The sequence below is a fragment of the Anopheles stephensi genome, chromosome 3 (genome assembly GCF_013141755.1).
Source record: "Anopheles stephensi strain Indian chromosome 3, UCI_ANSTEP_V1.0, whole genome shotgun sequence".
NCBI lineage: Eukaryota > Metazoa > Arthropoda > Insecta > Diptera > Culicidae > Anopheles > Anopheles stephensi.
Window position 1 is genome coordinate 66329896 of NC_050203.1, and position 19049 is coordinate 66348944.

Consider the following 19049-nt stretch of genomic DNA (forward strand, 5'->3'; position numbering starts at 1 on the left):
CCACCGAACACTAACTGCAACACCTCCTTCACGACACGCCAACGACAACAGCACAAACCAAATGAACAACAAAAAATCTCCGCAAGACCTTCTTCGCACGGAAGCTAAAAGGTAAACGAGAACGATTCTTTCATTTTGCACCTGTACAGTGCAACCCGCACTGTTGCAACCCGAACACACGTCAACGATACCGTGTTAATCCTGTTGTCATCTTCCCGAGTCACGGTCCCATCAACTTCACCTCCGCCCTATTACTCTTCGGAAATTTTGGGCCAACATAATCATTTCTCCTTCTTGCTCCTGTCGGCAAACGGATGGGGAGCAGACAAGGGCCCGAACGAAGGAGCAAATTCGTGATCCATTTGCAGATTTTCTGCAGCACCTGAAGCCATCCACTGTTCGTTGTTCACCTGAAACAATGCGAACGGAGGGACGTAAGCTATGCTCGATCCGCAGAGCGTGTGGTGTGGTTTGAAAATGAAAAATAATTTTCTCCCATTGTGTCCCAGAACGAATGTACGATTGTGAGCTCTGCTCCCTGGGAGCTCCAGCGAAGCCTATGCTCAGCAGTCTCAGCGAAAAGGGATAAGGAACGACTTCGCTCGCTTCGGTGAAAAGCGGTGAAATGGCATGTGCAGTGCCGAGTGTATGGAGTGGAATTTTCTTCAGCATTGTCTTTCCTTCTGTTTCTCTTGCTCGTGTGTGTATGTGTGATCAAACCTTCCCGCTCGATGGGTGCCACGGGACATGCACACACACAGAGTCAAACAGGCATGCCCGGTGCATGCGAGTGCCTGCTGGTGGCAGATCCCAAGAAAAGAAAATACAAATAGTGATTTTTCATTTTAAATGAGAGCAATTTGTTATCCCTGATGAGGATAATGTAGATTTGTTATCCTGCCTTCATCCGTGCGCGTGCACGTGAGTGAGTGTGTGTGTGTCACGGTGTACAACGGAACATGCACACCACATATCACCACCGGCAGTACAGCCAAACACAAAACACAACAGCCATTTGTTGCTGGCATATCCTTTCGGTTGGCCCATTATTGTTCACTCCGCACAGTTCAGCGAGCGGTCCCGCTGAAAGACAGACGAATGGGCGGTGAATGCCCTTTTTGCTCTCCACCCTTGGGTTTGGTTCGTAATCTCACAGAAGGTGAAGGGAAATTGGGAAAATCTTTCTTCCATTCTGTCCCACACAACAGATCGAAGGTGGAGAGTGTTTTTGTTGGAAGCCGCACACACGTGGAGTGAAAAAAGTGATCCCGTGAAGATTAAACAACGAATGAACGAGGAAGCACACGCACACACACACACAGAGGCGCTTGAAGAAGAAAAGGCTGAGCATAAGGATTTTTCCTTTCCCGCCATGTAAGGAAAAAGCTTTCAAGGAAACTCCGGGTTTTTTTTCGGGAGGGAGTTTCAGTTTCGTTGCGCTTCGGCAGCCTTTATAGCCTTTGGCAATAGACTTAATGAAAGAATGCTGTACGCTTCTGACTGTGAGTCCCTAAACCGAGAGGCCTTTGGATTCATTCCGATGGCTGGGGAAGAAGTGAACGATCGCTTACCTGGCATGCTGTGGTCCTACGTTGCCGATGTCGTGCGCCGAGCTGGCCGTTATTTGTGAGTCATTAATCGCGAACGATTCCATGCCTAATGGGTTTTTGCATTTCTCTGTAATTAAAGTAGCAAAGAGGAAACGGGTTAGAACATCAATTAGTATTTTGGTATGGGCGTTTGTTTTTAGTAATTTGGGAAATAAAGATTCATTAGTTATTAGGATACGGAGAGCACTGTAATTATCATTTGTATTGAGATGTTGCCCATTTTTCGTCCCTGAGCGCTGGAATGCATTTGTGTTGTACCAATCAAGTTTTGTTTTTGTTTTACTGCCAATAATTTAAACACTCCCAATAAAATTGTTAGGTATTACACAATTCTAGACCTTTATTTCAATAATAATATTTCTTCAAATTAATGTTAATAAAGCTTCCATTTTCTTAGGAATCTCCTGAGGTACGACGTGTTTTACAAGTGATTAAAAATTCCTTCCAATAATTTGAATCTGCCTACATTATAAAAAAAACATATAAACTCTTTGTGCATTTAAATGCAGGGTTTTTCAGTTGATAAGGCAATAGTATCCATTTTTATGGCAAACTTCTTAGATGAAATGGCAAAGAAAGCAAGTTTTTTTTTAAATTGTGTTTAAATTTATTAATAATATTTACGAATTTTTTACAACAGTCTTTAACAGTTGAAATGACCCTTCAAAGATAACTCTTTTATCGAATATTTGCTCGCCCTGGTAGATATTTGTTTAGCTTCATAACAAACAACGCATTAGCAATATTAAAGAATAACTATCATCCTTTTTTGAAAAATTCAACATCAAGTATTGCCATTTAATACTTGAATGATTTGAAAACATTAAAGCTGCAATCAAATAAGTTTAAAGTTCAAAGTCCTCCCTTACAAACAACCTCCACCATGCATCAAGAAGATTCGAAACGTTCCGCCATGCTGCTTCACTCGAGAAAACAGTTCCGTGGAACTCCTCGGCACATTTATAAATACAATTCCTGCTGAAACGTACGTACGCGCGGGCCAATTCACCTTGTAAGCGAACAGCCAACGCCCGTCATCGTACGATCGGCATACGATGAATAATTGAAGCTCCCGTAATCAAGTTACTAAAGCTGTGCTTTAACGTATTCATTAAAATATTATTTCTTCAGCGTCCATCGCGCTCTGGACGCAGGGAGGACGATTCCGTCCATCCGAGTGGCTCTGCAATCTTCTTCAAGCCGTCCAGCGATATGCGACCGAGGGGAAGGAAATTGATGAAATGAAAAGCGCAACCCGATTCCACCATCATCATCGTTGCCACAATTCCAGGCGAGGAGGTGCGTTGTTGCCTCACTGCTCGAAATAAAACCGGCGCAAGCGAAGTGCCCCGGAATGGTACGCTTGTGTGCGACGGCATTCTCGTTGCAGGCGGCATTTCAAGAGTATAATTAAGGCATGCGGCTTGAAAATGCGGTGGAGAACACCTTCAGCGGTGAAGGTTCCAAATTGAAGAGCTAAATTGCATCTGCTCGACCTGCTTTTTCCAGCGTTTCCACAATTCTAGACGCAATCCTGTTGCTACAAGACGTGGACCTGGCTCACAAGCAGCGAGAACTTCCCTCTCTCGTTCACTCTATGTAGTTGTATGGATACGTCTGCAAATTTATGCCCCTCCGTGGTCGTCATAAATTTCAGCCCACTTTCCCAGGGTCGCCGCGAACTTCAACCGGCGCAGATTGCAGCACCGAGCGCAAAATGTGCGTCCTCAAGTGGTACACGATGAATCTCTCGACACCATTAAGAAACGTAGCAAAGGCCCTCGGTTTCATTCTCAAGCACAGCCATTACACGTCTTTTTGGGTCGAAAGATTTTCTGCTTAGAGAATGCGAGATGTCCGTACCCCAGCGATTTGTACCTCCAAAAACTCCGATCGTGCAAGATAATGAGAAGTATTCGAACCGGTTAGCACACCACACCCGGACGGTAGTCCTTTGAGACCGGAACAGGCGGGAAACGCTTACAACATATTATGCCTTACCGTCCAAGGGGAATGTTCTAACTCATTCGCAATTAATCGCCATGAAGTGGAGCAAAACTTTTTTGCTCATCATCATCACTGCTGGTGAAATAGTAAGGACACACAGAAGAAAACAAGACGGGAATAACGCTAACGCATCCCTTGTGACCGTGACCTGCTTATGATTTTTCGCTCTCGCCCTGTGTTCGTGATTTAGCTTACTGGAGGAAAAAAAAATCTCCTTTGCCCATTCCATACTCTCGTCGTTATCATCCAATCGGAAAACTTCGCAGCTAAAAGCACTGCTAATCCCCCGGCGACGGTGGATAGGTTTGTGGATCTCCATTCAGATTCCACTACCGGCACTTCGTCGGTAACGAATCTTATTTGATGAAGGACAAGGAGGAAACGAAAAAGCAATCGAATTGTGGACCAGTATTTTTGAAAGTGGCATCGAGGACACGGTGCAAAACTTTCGCTGGCAAAAAACTTTTCTAATCACTAATTGATTGGATGGTTAAAGGATGGTCCGCCGGGAGCATGGGACTGCTCCATTATTCAGACGATAATACAGTGCAAATTGTTCCAGAATACTTCCACACGGTTCGGGGTATCGCGGATGGTAAGGGGTCTCAGCGCACGAGTAATTGTAGTTTTATTGCTGCGAAGAGTTGAAGCTTGGCTTCGCGAAACGTAAGCGGAGCTAAGCAGATTTGAATGATTGTTTGAAGCTAGATTATAGCTCATTCGAACTTTACTGACCTACAAAAAATGATCTTCAAAACGGTTCTCCCTCAAGCATAATTATCCAAAAGAAATCATTAACTCTCTTTCTTTTCATTTGCGCTGAACGGCTGCAGACCAAAGCTGAAAAATGTTTTAAAAGAACCACCAACATCAAGACACTAATTGTCATGCTTGGCAGTTGACGGCTCGGATTACGTTCCGCCTGCGCAAACGAACCTTCGAAATTGGACACTTTTTCTTAACCCTTAACGAACGCACATCGATTAGCCTTTTGATTAGTGAGCTGCTCCCTTCCACCCCTCCAGAACACCTCGTCTCGATCCTCACCGACAGCAGATTCTAATTATCCATTTTATTCTAGGCTCAATTTGGGACCTCCGTGAAACTTGAGCCTCTCCCGGCTCGGGATTTTCGAGTCACCATGCTTCATCGTTAGTTCCTGTGTACGTAGGAAACCCCCGTTCTCGCGATCGAACCAGAGACACAACCGAGGAAATCAAATTTCACCCGCAGAATGACATTTAAATGTCACTCAGTGCTCGATTCGTCATCATTAAAATCAAATCGTCTGCGATGTGATGCTCTCCCGGCTGGCCATAAGATGAAATGGAAGATCACACACGCACACCCTTCCGTTTCGCAAAGTTTGTCATAAAGTTTGATGTCAGTATAATTGCCACACACATACACCGGTTCTTGCTTAAAATAAGCGTTAATAACACTAAAGAGCGCCAGAGACGCATTACAATACAGTCTCCGGATCGGGTCGGGAGAAGCTAAATAAAGGGGCTATTGATAGCACGACTCGCCCCATGGCCTCGCTGCTGCATGCTGCAAAACTTGAAACAATGACCTCCGGATCGGAATATGTTTGTGCCCTCGACATGACCCCTGTGTACCGGCTGTGTTTGCAGCCTCGTGGCCTCGCTCACGTCACTGAACGTCAAACGCGACGATTCGATGCGATGCCTGCAAGCATAATGGCTGAAAACCTTCGTTTGGCACACCTCCAAGAATTAGCTTCACCAGTGGGCTGGCGAGAGGTTCGCAAACAAAGCCGCCTTTCAATCGAAAGCTTATCAGATTAAAATGTTGTTCGCACTGCCCAGAGCAGCCGAGTGTTTTCGAGTTTGAAGCACACGGACCAGCCTTTCCACTATGATTGTTATGATGAAGCGCACACATTTCAGAACTAATCAGATATATTACCTTCACATAGAGGGATAAACAAAAAAGATTAAAAAAATACATGAAGAAATCATCCAAAATGAATGGTTTTCACCGGGCAAGGTGGAACATGCCCTTTTATGCCCCCCACAAAGCGCCAACATTCAAATCCACTTCAATCATTCACTCTTTATGGCTCCCATTTGCTTCGTAAAAACGGATGAAAGGCTGTATTTGCCCCCATTTGTTTTGCCTCCCCCGGCGTACCATATGGCCCCCTCGCAATGACTTCTGTGTCCGGGTGATGTATGTGCAATAGCTTCATACCGGGCAAAATGAATACTTAATGGACACAATTTCCATGTGTTCTGTATGGTTTCTGTGTGACTAACCCACGGGCCGGCAAGTGAAGTTGCATTACGATTCTTCTCAACCTTTGATTCCGTTTTATCTCCGTCTGGTAGGTGGGCCTCACATAAAAGCGAAACTATTGCATCGCATCCCTTTTCCCCAATCCCCCAAACACCAACGCCAGACAAAACCGGAAGCGATTGTTTTCCATCAACACACGGGGCGAGCGTGACCGACCGAGCTCGACGGATAGACTTCCAAATCGCGCCCGCGAGCTCGTAACGACATATTTTCCAACTACGTAAAGAAAAAAAAAGGAAACGAGTTTCGTTACCGGCCGCCAGAATCCCCTTTTTTTGATGAACGGTATAAATTTGTAAATAAGTAATCGCGTGCCTAAATAAAATATGTATTTTTATTATTCCCGCTCATGCGCTCTCGGCTTGACGACGACGTCCGGAACCTGCTCCAAATTCGCGTCGTTTCCACCTGTTTGGTGAGGTAAAGGTGAACTGTGTGCTTTTATTTGCTACACTGCTGGCATTCAACTGTTCGGCTGCCAGTATAAGAAAGCTTCCTACCAAACGGCCAAACCACTGAACCATGTAATCGAGAAGACATCGAGCGCCACCGCGCCTGGTATATACGGCCATATAAACAAAGGCCACAACAGCAGTGAACTAAACCATGCCCAAAAGGTTTTTCGATGCCGGTTCACGATGGTCCCGTCGGTGGCGTGTCTTGAGCAGTCAGGAGCGAGCGAGATTTTTCGGTGCCCCGTTCGGCACGAAACCGAAGCCTGCCCAAAAGAAAATGGCTCCATCCATCCCGTACAACGACTTTCATCAATAATAAATTGATTTTCTGCCCCAGCAATTCAGCAATTCTTCGCTCGGAAGCACCGAGCGTCGGAGGGCGCTCACTGTTGCGCTTTTCCCTCGGTAATGGGGGAAATCCGGGAAGGCTACATGTGAACCGGGCTACCTCCCCATTCAAGGCTCGATTCTCTGCACAATAACAACAACATTCACAACCGGGGAAGAATAAATTATTCACAAGATACTACCCCGGTTAAGAAGCACAAGCAGCAACCAAGAAAAAAGGGCCACAAGGAAGGTGTGCTTCTTGTGTGCGTCGGAGACGATGACCATCGCAAAGAGTAGGATTTAGAGCTCTGGTCGACATGCTGTCTTCGGATGCGCGGATGTCTTACCTGTATGTATGGGAAGATCCGTTATGGTCGGTCCCCCCGGTCGGTTGTGAGGGTGTAAATCCAAACGATGGAGCCTGGGTTTATTGGTCCTTCGAGCCGGCTCAGGAGATACACATCTCGAAGGATCTCGGGATCAAACACGTCCGAGCCGTCATAAAATTGCATGACAACGGGTTTTTGTTGTAGTTGTTTTTGTTTACTTCCTTCCGGGAACTACTAGAGACGGGGCGACAAAACTTCACCATCGGAAAAGTTTGCACGGGGATGGGATCCCCGGTGACGGAAATGGACATAAGTGTAGAACACAAATATTCCCAAAACATTCCATCAGTTTTCCGGAGATCCCATCCTTCGGTGCTCACACCAACCCATTTCCGAATGTCCACAGTTTATTGAACCACCATAAAAAGGGGATAGATAGCTGTGCCATCGGGCCGGACCACGGGTGCCTCGGAGGAAGCAAATAAAAATATTAAATTATCTTTCCATGTGTGCTGCCGGGGCTGCCACCGGCTGCCATGAGAAGCTCATCAAAAGAAAGGAAGAGCAACAACAAAAAAATGCTCATAGAAACCCCTAAAACCCGGACCGGAACTGGACACCCATTGGCTGGTGCTATCCCTTCCACCCGGTCGAGGTCGAGTAATGTTTACGGATATGAATTTTATAGCAGATTAATTCCTTGTCCGTTGTCCTGGTCGTCGGGCCGGTCAAAACCCCCGGTTGGTTGGTTGAACTCCCATAAACAACTTTTGCTCCCAGTGTCCTTTCGGACGGATGGCAATCAAATTGAAACCCTTTTTTTGGTTGTTTGTTGTTGTTGGTGCTCTTATCAAGTGTCCGTAGGCTGATTTTGCGAGAGCCTTTACGCACGATTTGCCTGAAATGTATGTGCAAATTTGACAATCGTCTGAAATGTGTTTGATTGTTTTCCCGGGGGGGGGGGGGGGTAGAGTCGATGTCCTGATTTTTCGGTCACCCTTTTTTATCCTTTAGTGCTGGAGTGCATAAAAAAGGGTTAGTGGAACAGGGCTGTTTTAAGAATGTTATTGAGAAGGAGGACTTTTTTTAAGCGAAAGCGTAACAACAATTAACTGAAAGTGGAAACACAATGAAGGAATGCTGAATGAAAGAGCTAGATAGAAACCCTCACGAAGTATAATAGCAAATTGGATAATTTATAAATAGAATGGACAAACTGCCATCAACTTCAAGGTAGGAAGGTCCTGCTTTAAGAATCTAATCCCAAAAAAGCGCCCAGTAAATCAATATATGTGAGGAACCTTATCAATATAGACGGGTATATCTTCCTTCAAATAAAATCATTTCGAACGGAGCAACTGCTAGACATCTTCATTTAAACGGAATTGAAGATGATAACAATGTGGATCTACTCGTATTGCAGATTCATGTTGCTGGCCTAACTTTCTAGGTCTTTCTGCCTACTAAATATCTCCCCACAAGACCCCAAATACACACACACAATCAGCGTCCGAAATAAATGTTTTCCATTTTCATTATGTCATAGTTCCAACCAATTTGAGCTCAAAAGACAACAATTGCGGTTAAAAGCTTCCTTGTTCATCACTTCAGCTCCCTCAGCTATTCCAGCATCCCATCAATTCCTGGGCCGGTGTTAAAAATTACGTAAATAATCCTTCCATTGCAACACAACCGAGCATGTACAAACGCAAACAGCATTCCAATTACTTCCATTGTTTCAGTAATTTGCACAAACTTTACCTCCGCTTGGCTGGCATCGACGACCGGCCCTTATGCTCGCCTTCGCCCGTTCGACATCGGAACAACGGACCGGGCCCGTCTTTTGTCAAATCACTGCGACATCCATCCTTGGACCGTCCAGTTTGGTCCGTGGTGCAGCAAATCAGGACAAACGAAACCGGCACAACAATGCAATTACGGTTCGTGTGTGGCACTGCGTCCAGACAAGGAAGGATGGAACGAAAGCGCCTGGATGGCGTCTTTGTTCCACCAGGGCCACACCCCAAACGGTAAGGACAGCGAGGACAACTTAAGCCTCCTCCGGTTCGGAAACGTTGGATGCATTTCGAGCCGTTCGACACGATCATACTTTCTGTGAAATGTATTTAGCAAATGTCCAAGCGTTTGCAGCCTCGGGTACGTTGTCTGACGTTAGCTGCACACGTAACTAGCGCTACTTTTCCCGATTTGTTCTCGATTCTTTGAGGCCGGAGGTGGAGTGTTGGCCTCGTGTTGGTATTATTGCAACGTTGCACCATCCACTTGCCGCGGAGAGACGACGATGCAAAAGCCATCCTTACCGGTGGTGGTCCTTCGGTTACGTTCGCAGTCAACCGGTATGTGAAGAAATATTTGACATGTTTATAAGTCTGTTAGGAAAACATTATCTTGCTCGTGCACACGCTCTCCGTGCCGTGAGAGTCTTACCGGACCGACTGTCCAACGATGCAGCTTGTAAGAGCCCGGACGATGCGCTCACCAGGTAACAAACAACCAACTTTTGCGTCAAAAATGCATTCCTGCAACTGCTGACGACGGTTCCGGCTTTCCGAGGTGCAAATTTTCCCTCGAACAAGCATGATGCGATGATGCATGAGTGAGCAAATGGGTACAGGGAAAAATTTCAATCATATGAGAGCGCGCAAATGGGCGAAGAGTTTTGCTCAGCCACCAAACACCACTAAACAACGTGTGTGGTTTTTTTGGGTTTGAGGCCGTTTGTTCGTCCATCGCCTTTGAACATGAGGGGGAGGCATCCCCGGAATAGTGGGATGCGGTTTCAGCTGCAACAAAATGCAGAATGAGTATGCTACGAGTCCGTGAGTCTGTGTGTTTTTGGGTGGGATGGCTTTGCACATGTGCTGCAATTTTCACCCCAACCGCTGGACCTAGCAAGCCGACAGAATTCCAACTTTGCGTGGAGGTTTAATTTCTGCGTTCTAGGCCAGCTGTAGGGAATGTACGGAGAGCAGAGGGTTTTTATTTGCTTACCACAGGCCAATAAGACGGTTGGTCGTTGATGGAAACACTTTGACGCTAGAGCTACACGTGTAGATACAACATTTTATATTTAGAACAATTTTTCTAGGGAGAATGCAATTGACTCAAATGGAATTGGTGATACGCTGAACAAAGAGGTTATTTAATTAATAAAAGCTCAGTAAGTGAAGATATATTTTCTCCCAAGTGTTTTATTAAAAAAAATCTATGCGCTTTGATAAAAATTTGGATCAAAAATATAGACTGCGCCTGTTGGTAGGCAATATGCAAAACATAGTTGTGCGCCACAATTGAGATAAGCGATAAGTTAATAAATGTTAATAAGTAGAGAAGTATTTTATGAGAATGCGACAGGGAGTAGAATATAGAAAAGAGAAGAAAGGGGGCAGGATAGCTATTTAAAAAAGATAGCAACAAAGTACCTTAACTTAGAATTTAGAATATTATAATCAAAACTCGCCCGTGAAGGAAACAGTTAGGATGGCAAAATTTGATATTTAAAATAAGTCGAGTTAGAATGGAGGCGAAAAATGTCATGCAATAGAGTTTGGGTAAAAAGGAAACGATATTGTCTGACAGTAAGTAAAAGATGAAATGCTAGACAGTTTCGGAAAGAATCGGAAGAATCAGTGCTATATTAGTCCTCGAAATAATGTCTTAAGCACTCATCAATTATTACACTAATCAAAGATAAACAAGCGAATTAAACCGAACTACTCGTAAAAGATTAGGTTCGGTCCGGTGGCCGAGATGACAACTGCGCCGGTCTTCACACGTCAGGGCCGGTGTTTATCCATCCTGACCGCCTCCCTGTACGTAAGGCTGACTACTTTACTACGGGTAAAATTAAGTCACAGAAAGCCAGAAATGGCAGGCAGAGACCTTTCAAGGTTGTAGTGCCAAGGAAGAAGAAGAAGACACGTAAAAGATACATTGTTTTCTAAAAACAATTTAATCTTTTTTTTTTAAATAAAACGAATAATTTTACCCACCAACATGAATTTATCTGCCGATTCTAACTTATACTGAACTTCACCTGTGTTTTTTTGCCTCAACGACTTCAGAGTCATATTGTTGCAGCTCAAACGCATCAATCGTTCAACAACTCATTTATTGTCCCAATGTTCCAACCGCAGGAGATTAATAGGATTTACCGGCACCCAACAACAAAACAGCCAACACAGTAGTCAATCAGCCGTAAAATAAAGAAACCAGATTGGTCCTCAATTGAGCAGAGCAAACGCAAGCACCGCAGCAGCAGCAGCAGCGCAAAAAGGAAACAATGGCGGAAATTAAGCATGTTTTTGGGATGTGGTTTTTTTTCTTCTCCCGCTTGGTAGTTATTTTGCCAAACCATTTCAAACACCGCAAACAAGCGTATCGGTTAACCACCACCACCCGTGCACTGGCTGAGACTTGGAAATCGCCCACTGCCGTCAGGCAAGAAGTGCGGACCAAACAAAACCCATTGTTCGGACATTCGGAAATTCGATACGAAAACAGAGTACCACACCAGCCAGCCAGCAAGCCAGAAGGTGCAGAAAATTATGGTCAAATTTATTGATTAATATTTCGCCCCATCTCCCGAGCATCTCGAGGTAATAGCTTTGTTGTGCAAAATGGAGGCGCATCCCAGGGATGGGGATCCCAGAGCGATGGGGTGGTTGCGTTGCGTACAATTGATTATTTTGCTCCAGAAACGTACGGGACCGTGGTGAGGGAACAGTTTGGCGTTTAATTTCTGGGTCAATTTGTTTTTCTTTCTCTTGCGGTCGGTTCCTCTCGCTGGTTCTCGCCTCGTGGAGGACAGGAAATTAATCGGATGTCGTGCAATATTGGTGCCCGAATTGCGAGTGTCCAATCAGCCATACAGGATGGTAAGGGAAATTTGCGGAACGTGTAATGGACGGTCGCTAAAGCTACACCAACTGATCCTGAGAATTCCTTAAGAATAGAGCGTGAGTTTCATAAGATTTATGATTCACATTATGAATCAAAATTCAGCCACGCGAGTCTCTCGGAAAGAGATTATTCCCAAAAGTTAGGAAAACTTTCCTTAACTAACTTCAAAACTATCTTCTTTTAAGGAATCTGCTCCGGTTTCTCGAGCTGAAGCTGCATATTGCATTTCCCTTCGGCTAAGCTAACTCTATTTATACCCCTATACCTCCGGGGCCGTATACACATCAAAGCGAAATGCATTTCGCCATTTTCCCACCCAAGGAACTCACCCTAAGCAAGGTGCAGTAAAAAGGCACCCCATCAATGTGGTGCCCATTGCATGGTGCATCTTCGTTCGGGTAAGAACATTACACAAAAGCGTCCCGATTTTGGTGCGCTTACGAAACCGGCCAAGGCAAGATAACCGGGCCGAGTGAGTTTCCATCCGCTGGAAAATGTAGCGGTTTTCCTGCAAAGATAAACTTAGTTTCAGCTACCCGACAACCTGCCTGCATCCTGCCCAACGCAGCCTCCAACACAGTTCGCTTCGCTTGTTTCATCAGCGTTTGCTTTGTTTCGAGCCCTGAAGAGATTCCATTCCAAGTACGAAGCTCTTTAAAAGCTGAATCTACTTCTTGAGCTTCCAGGATGTTGCGTGCAAGTCGCGGTGAATGGGAAACGAAATTTACTTCCCCACAAAAACACGCGGCAGTTAATCCCACCAACAACTTCGGAAGAAAGTTTTCGCCCAAAATTTACCTTTCCTGGACAGCGGAAATTGATTGTTTTGGCTTAGGTTTTGCTTTGTTTTTGCTAAATTGTTTCGTCCAGCTTCGTGCTCCATCCAGCGACGCGTCAGGTGACCGACAAGCGGATACCATAATTATGCAAATCAGTTTTTAGTCAGGGAGGTAGATTTTTCCAGGAGGAAAACTTTAGGTCCCTTCGCGAACGATGTCGCAGAAAGATGAAATGTTAAAAGTTAGATTGATTTACACCAGCCCGGCGGAATGTGCTTCTGCCAGCGAAGCGAGTCCATTACTACGACCCAAACTCAGAGGCCAGCAATTGATTGTTGGTGGTGCTACCGAGCTCTATCATAACATTATTATGATAGCGAAAACCATTAGCTGCTGCGGGTTGCGAAAATTGGAAGGGGGTGGGTGCCATGAGAAGAACCGAAAATAGCTTTCAAGCTGGAAAATTCTATTTTATGCCAACCCGAAACAATTGACTTTAAGCCCCGTTTGAGGCTTTCTTGTGCCGGGCCTGTTTTGTTTTCCTTTCAGCAAACAAACGCCTTCCCAAAAGGCTCGCATCGGGTTGAGCATGTCCCACCCTTCTATCGGTGCTCGGTTGCGGCAAAGTGGGACGGATAAACATAAGCGTATTATGAAACCGCAATTTGCATACATAATTGCTCCCGCCATAATTTGCATACCCATGGCCGGGGTGCGGGGCGGTTCAGAAAAAGGAGGAAAAAATAAACAAAAAAACTGTGGAGAAGAGCAATTGTTTTTCTCTCGCTTGCTTTGGCCGTCAAAAAAAAAGAAAGAAAATCGAGCAAAAAACCTCCCTATCATAAAAGCATGGTGTGAAGGGAGGATGGAAACATCAGAGGGCATCGCATACCGCAGCCACGCCACAGTGGTTTAGATTAAAAATAACAAAATAGCTAGGCGTGCCTATGATTATGATGATGATGATGAGCATCGTCACGGCCGGTCTTAATTTAATAACATTCTTAGGCAATTTTCTTCGACCACAGGCTGTTTTCTTGCAGGGCGTTTCATGTTCTTAATAAATAACTATTATTTTGCACCGTGTAAAGAATCAATTAAATTGTTTAGATTTCAATTTTTCACTGCTCATCTCCTTACTGTTACATTCCTTTCTTTCGGTCTTCTCAAGCTTTGCGTTTGCGGAATGAATGTTCGTTCACAGCGCTCCCGTTGGTCGTTCCGGAAAGTCCCGAAAGTTCAACCCGATTAGTGTTCACATGGTCATAAACGTCCGCTTATGAATGTAATCCCTAATTAGCACAAATTTATGCTGCTGCTGCCTGCCTGCTGAAGAGACAACGGCCACGATGCTTCTCCGAGCAAGTTCGCGGTCCGTTCATCGAATGCAAATTCGCCAACTCGAGAAAAAAATCGTCGCCACGGCCGCGATATGTCTTTGGTTCGTCCACTGTCCGAAGTGGTGTTTTTTTCCAATTAGCGAAATAAAGACCCACGAACCGTTCTCATGCTGCGGATGATGCTGCTCCTGGTGCTGCCCACAGGCAGTAAAGTGGTGGTAGCTCACATCACACCGCAATCATCGTGAATCGGGTCATTGTGTCCGATCATTAGCAAATCGGCAAACGGGTGAACATGAAACCGTTGCCCGCGTTAGAGAAACCGTTTGATACACCGGATTTTGGGATTCCGATCGATTTAGTGGCCGAAAAGGGTATGTTCGGGTATGTCAAGAAACGGGCAGCGAGATCGAATGCAGGGCATAAAAACAACGGAAATTAACATAACTTCATCCATTAACGCACGGCCCGGCCAAGGTCAGTGTTTCCGTTCTATTCCTGGATCTTTATCTCTTTTCTCATTCTTTTTTTGTTGTTGTTGGGTATTTTATGTTTGCTTCTTCGGTGGAGGGTGAGGGAAAGTGTGGGCAGTCGGTCGGTAGCTGATTTCATTTCTAATTCGATTGCGTCGAACCCAGCTGGAGTGTTTTGTGTTTGCGTGCGTCAACGGACAATATGTTCATGCGGTGGTGCAGGGTTCGCATCTTCTGGAAATTTAAATAGTCAAGCTAAAATTTTTAGTAAACTAACAAATGAGCATGGAATAAAAAGAAATCATAATAAATAAATCAATAAACATTTTAATTCCTATACAATAAGAAAAAATCTGAAAACGATTTCAATATATTTTTTAAATCAGCGTATTACTTGAGTTAAGAGAACGGATAAAGGAAACACTATGGAATAAACTTTTGGAGAAATTTTTAGCGAAATCAATCTGACATAATTACGGAAAAATATGAGAACTGTGTTTCTTACTGTATCAGCATTCCTTCCATCCGAAAAATTAAAACCAAAACTTCATAACAAATGATCACACCATGCAAATATTCAATTCATCTATCTTTCAGGTTTGTGATGCATTCACTAAGATATGTTGATGTATTTTGAATTTTAAAATAAAAAAAAATTAAATTTATTTTAAATTAAATTAATTTTAAATTAAAAAATATTTTTTTTACGATTTAAATTCAGCTTGTTTTCCATTCAAACTGACAAAGCTATAAATTTTTATGAAGCTCAAATCTTAAAATGATTCGTAAACAAAAGCTCCAAAGCAGCCAGTTAAAATGTAAATTTTCACACTCATAATAGAATCCATAACGAATAAAATTTTCCAAAAAAATGGGCCCCAAAAACCCTGTAATTACGATTTGTTTAGAAAATTGGTACACAATTTAATGTAACCCACCGACAACCGAAAAAAAACCGCTGCCTAAATTCTTCCAGCCCTAAACCGGGGGCGGTTTCGTTTGAGCATTGGCTAAAACAAAACCAGATCGAGCGAAAAAATACACACACACACACCGCCACACAACTCCCAAAAACCTAAACAAACACATCCCTTCTCGGGCCAGCGGAGCGCATAAAACCAATTTCCCCAACAACTTTACCCTGCCCCAACCAGACAGCAAACCCCATTAAAAACGAGCCCCGGCATCGTTTATTAAATTACACCAAATCGATTCCTTTATCGTCGATTTTATCATCATTCTCTCGTCGGGTTGCTGGCCGCGATCCATCGCACCATTTCCCCGAGAAAAGTTACTGACGCTGGAAAGCGTACGAATTCGGCACCTTTCGGCGACTGGCTGCTACTGGTCGGTCGGTCACCCGCAGAAGCTGCACTACATTTTATTCCACTTCGACTAGCGCCAGCCGGTTTATCTGCCCCGGGACGGTTGGGGTAAGGGAGTTTTCATATTCACTTCCCGGGCGATGAGAGATGATGTATAGTTATTGCAATTTCGTGCCATACTGATGGGCGCGCGCTGATAGTGTGAACTGCAACTGCTGCTTGGTGGGGGGGCCGTATATCATGAAGTTTGCCACCGGTAAGCAGGTGGTGGGAAGTCGGTTTTTTTCGGCCAGCCCGTTCGCCCCCGTACAGTTTTGCAACATAATGATTTGACGCGACCCATTTTCCAGTCCACCAAAAGACTTTTGGCGAACGAAAGGACGCCAGTTTGTTTGCGGGTGTGTGCGGATGTTTTGTCCCAACATAAGGACGGACACTTGCATTCGGTGCTCGGCGTGCAAGACACTGCTGCTTTAAAAAGTGCTGGAAACTTTTATTGAACGCAGTGATTTATTATTCTTCCACAAACATGAATTATAGAGAGCGAGCGAGCGACAGAGCAGCGCGCCCAGCAGTGCCGGGGCGAATGAACTATATACTTTCCAAGTTGGAGTTTTCCTGCAGCTTTTCGCACCCAAAGAATGGGGAGCCGTGAAAAGTGTAAGAAAACTTGTGCCCGTCAACCCGTGGATGCAACTCTTCAAAACCCGGTTAAACCGTACCTCCGGGATAGGGCTGTTATCCTTGGCAGCGTGAAACGTTGGCAGGATGAAGTTCATTTTGGAGTTGTTGTGATGAAACAAACTTCTGCTGGTGCGTTGTGTTGTTTGCTTTCCGTCCATTTTCTTGTGCTGGACAGGGACCGTTTTCGCGAAACGGACGAGACTTTCAGGACAGTTGCAGTTTATTGTGCATGGTGGGCAGTGTACATATGGTGATATTAAAGAATTGGAATGAGAGATAATACATTACGTGAACTAACAGATTAAAGCAATATTCGAACTCTACTTCAGTTTAAAAACTATAATACAAACAACATTATTTGACTGGATCACCCAAGCACTTTTTGGTTTTCCGATCAATACCAACAAACGCTACTCTCCAAAGTATCAAATCCCACTTAACCCCCCTTTCTCCACACGAGAGATAGCGCTTCTTCGGCGGCAGACAGTACCAAGAAATTTATGCTGTTTTTAAATTGAATTTTACCCTACCATGACTGGTAGTTATGAATTTTAAAATTCAATCAAACTATTTATCTTACCGCTGCGAGCTAACCCATAACGCTCCTTAAACAACCCTATGAATCATGGTATCGGCGCTATTAATCCAACTAGCGCTCCAAATCCCGCTTGCATCCCAGTGCTGCTACTTGAGTAGCGCAAAAACAAGGCTCTTTAAGAGCAAGCTGGAGGCTACAAGATAAAACCCCCCAGAACAGGAGGGGCACATCGCGTTCGCGTTCTGCCATGAAAAGTGGGACAAAAACCGTATAAAAAGGGTTGTATTTTGCCATTTGTCAAATTGTATTCAACTTTGAGATCATCCTACCGAAAAATGTTCCTGCACTCACTTTCCCGCAGGACGCCCAGATATTTCACGACGCTTAATGTCCCCCAAGGCTGTATCGCTCCAAACTGAAATATCAATTGAACGAGGGAGTCTCCATTAGAAATTCACGTTGTCTTTGCCGTCATCAATCACAAACCAAACTACGCCTGAAGACGCTTCACAACTCCCTTAAAGCAGTCGGCGCGTATCGTCTCGTCGTCGTTATTGAAAATCGAATATCGCAGGCACGCAGGAAAATGAAACAATTCACCTGCAGGGAGCGATCGAATGCCTTCCGGCGGCGGGTGTTCAACCGATATCCAATGCTTGGAACAGTGTTTTGGGGAGAATTTTCTTAAGAAGACAACGCCCGGCTACTGGGAACGAGGGTTTGTTTATGGCATCCTGGGTTTGGGAGTGGGCGAAACGTTGGTAGCAAAAAATACGGATACAGTTCGATACACCGAGCTTGTAAGAATTCTTCCCTTCTTATGGAAAACCTGGAATCCTGTCTTTGGTAAGGGAATGTTCAAGGAGTACAATCTCTTGCAAGTCAGTCGGTTGCTGGAAATCTAGTGGATAGTGGAAACAGGAATAAATTACCGGAAAACCGTTCGATACACTCCAGGTGACGCGTGCATGTGATCGAGCCGTTTGCCGAATGTTTGCATTGCCATAGCTACACAAGTAGGAGGGTTTTATTGGTGGTGATTTTAGCAATAAATGTAGGTTTATTGTAAAAACGTTGGCACGCATATTGGAGTATAGAACACGTTTCTGATATCCCAACAAAAAAAAGCACACCATACGCTAAATTCTATCAAACAATTTTGTAAAGCTTGGCAGTCAGCTAGTAACTCACAGGTACGTACTTATATTTTAAGGTTCTTAGCGTATAGTAGTTGGCCAACAACAGGTAGACAGTTGTCGTTTATAAAAATCTTCCTGATTTGTTTGATAATGCAATAGAGAATGACGCTTGAGCCATTCAACTGGTTGCCTTTTTTTCCCCCCATTTATCGTAGGTTTCGTCTGTAGAGTCATATGGTTGTTTTATCAAACTTGACTTTTTTGTAAAAACTTCAAGATATTAGAGTATCAAAATTGCAAATATTCTTTTAACGCTATTTTTAATCCCGGAAACATCCTCGTTGCATGGAATTTCGGGACCCAGATTCAAGCGTACAGGCCTAAAGTACGAATACCAAATATGCCAGGTACGCTCGTTTACGCCATTTTTTTCCAAACTCCAGAAGCAAAAATGTGTTGACCGGCCGACCAAACGATAATGTAAACCTCGACAACAAGGATAAGACGCCATCATGCATCAGAGCAGAGGAAGTTTTGTTTTTCTAACATGACTTCTAAACGTATAGGCCCAAAAAAGGGACCCCATCACACACACACAAACACAGGTTAGCATTCTTTTCTGTAAAACGTGTAAAAACGCTCTGGCAAATGTACCTTCAATTCTGTGCTGCTTACACGGAAGGTAAGGCTAGCAAGGTATTTTTGAATTTTTACAAATACTCTCAGTACGTCCCAAAGCACCCCAAACCTTATCCCTCCCCAGCAAAAAGGTATAGGAGGAAAAGATAAAAATTTAAT

The 19049-nt window shown here is 44.3% G+C and overlaps 1 protein-coding gene across 7 annotated transcripts in view; it reads right to left on the reverse strand.

Moving 5' to 3' along the window:
- LOC118511743 (discoidin domain-containing receptor tyrosine kinase B) overlaps positions 1-19049 on the reverse strand; it is a 253597-nt gene that overhangs the window by 109259 nt on the left and 125289 nt on the right. For all 7 annotated transcript variants that reach the window (XM_036055193.1, XM_036055200.1, XM_036055195.1 and 4 more), the window contains one exon: positions 1572-1677. In XM_036055193.1, the coding sequence (XP_035911086.1) occupies positions 1572-1677 (106 nt within the window). The remainder of the gene's footprint in view (positions 1-1571; positions 1678-19049) is intronic.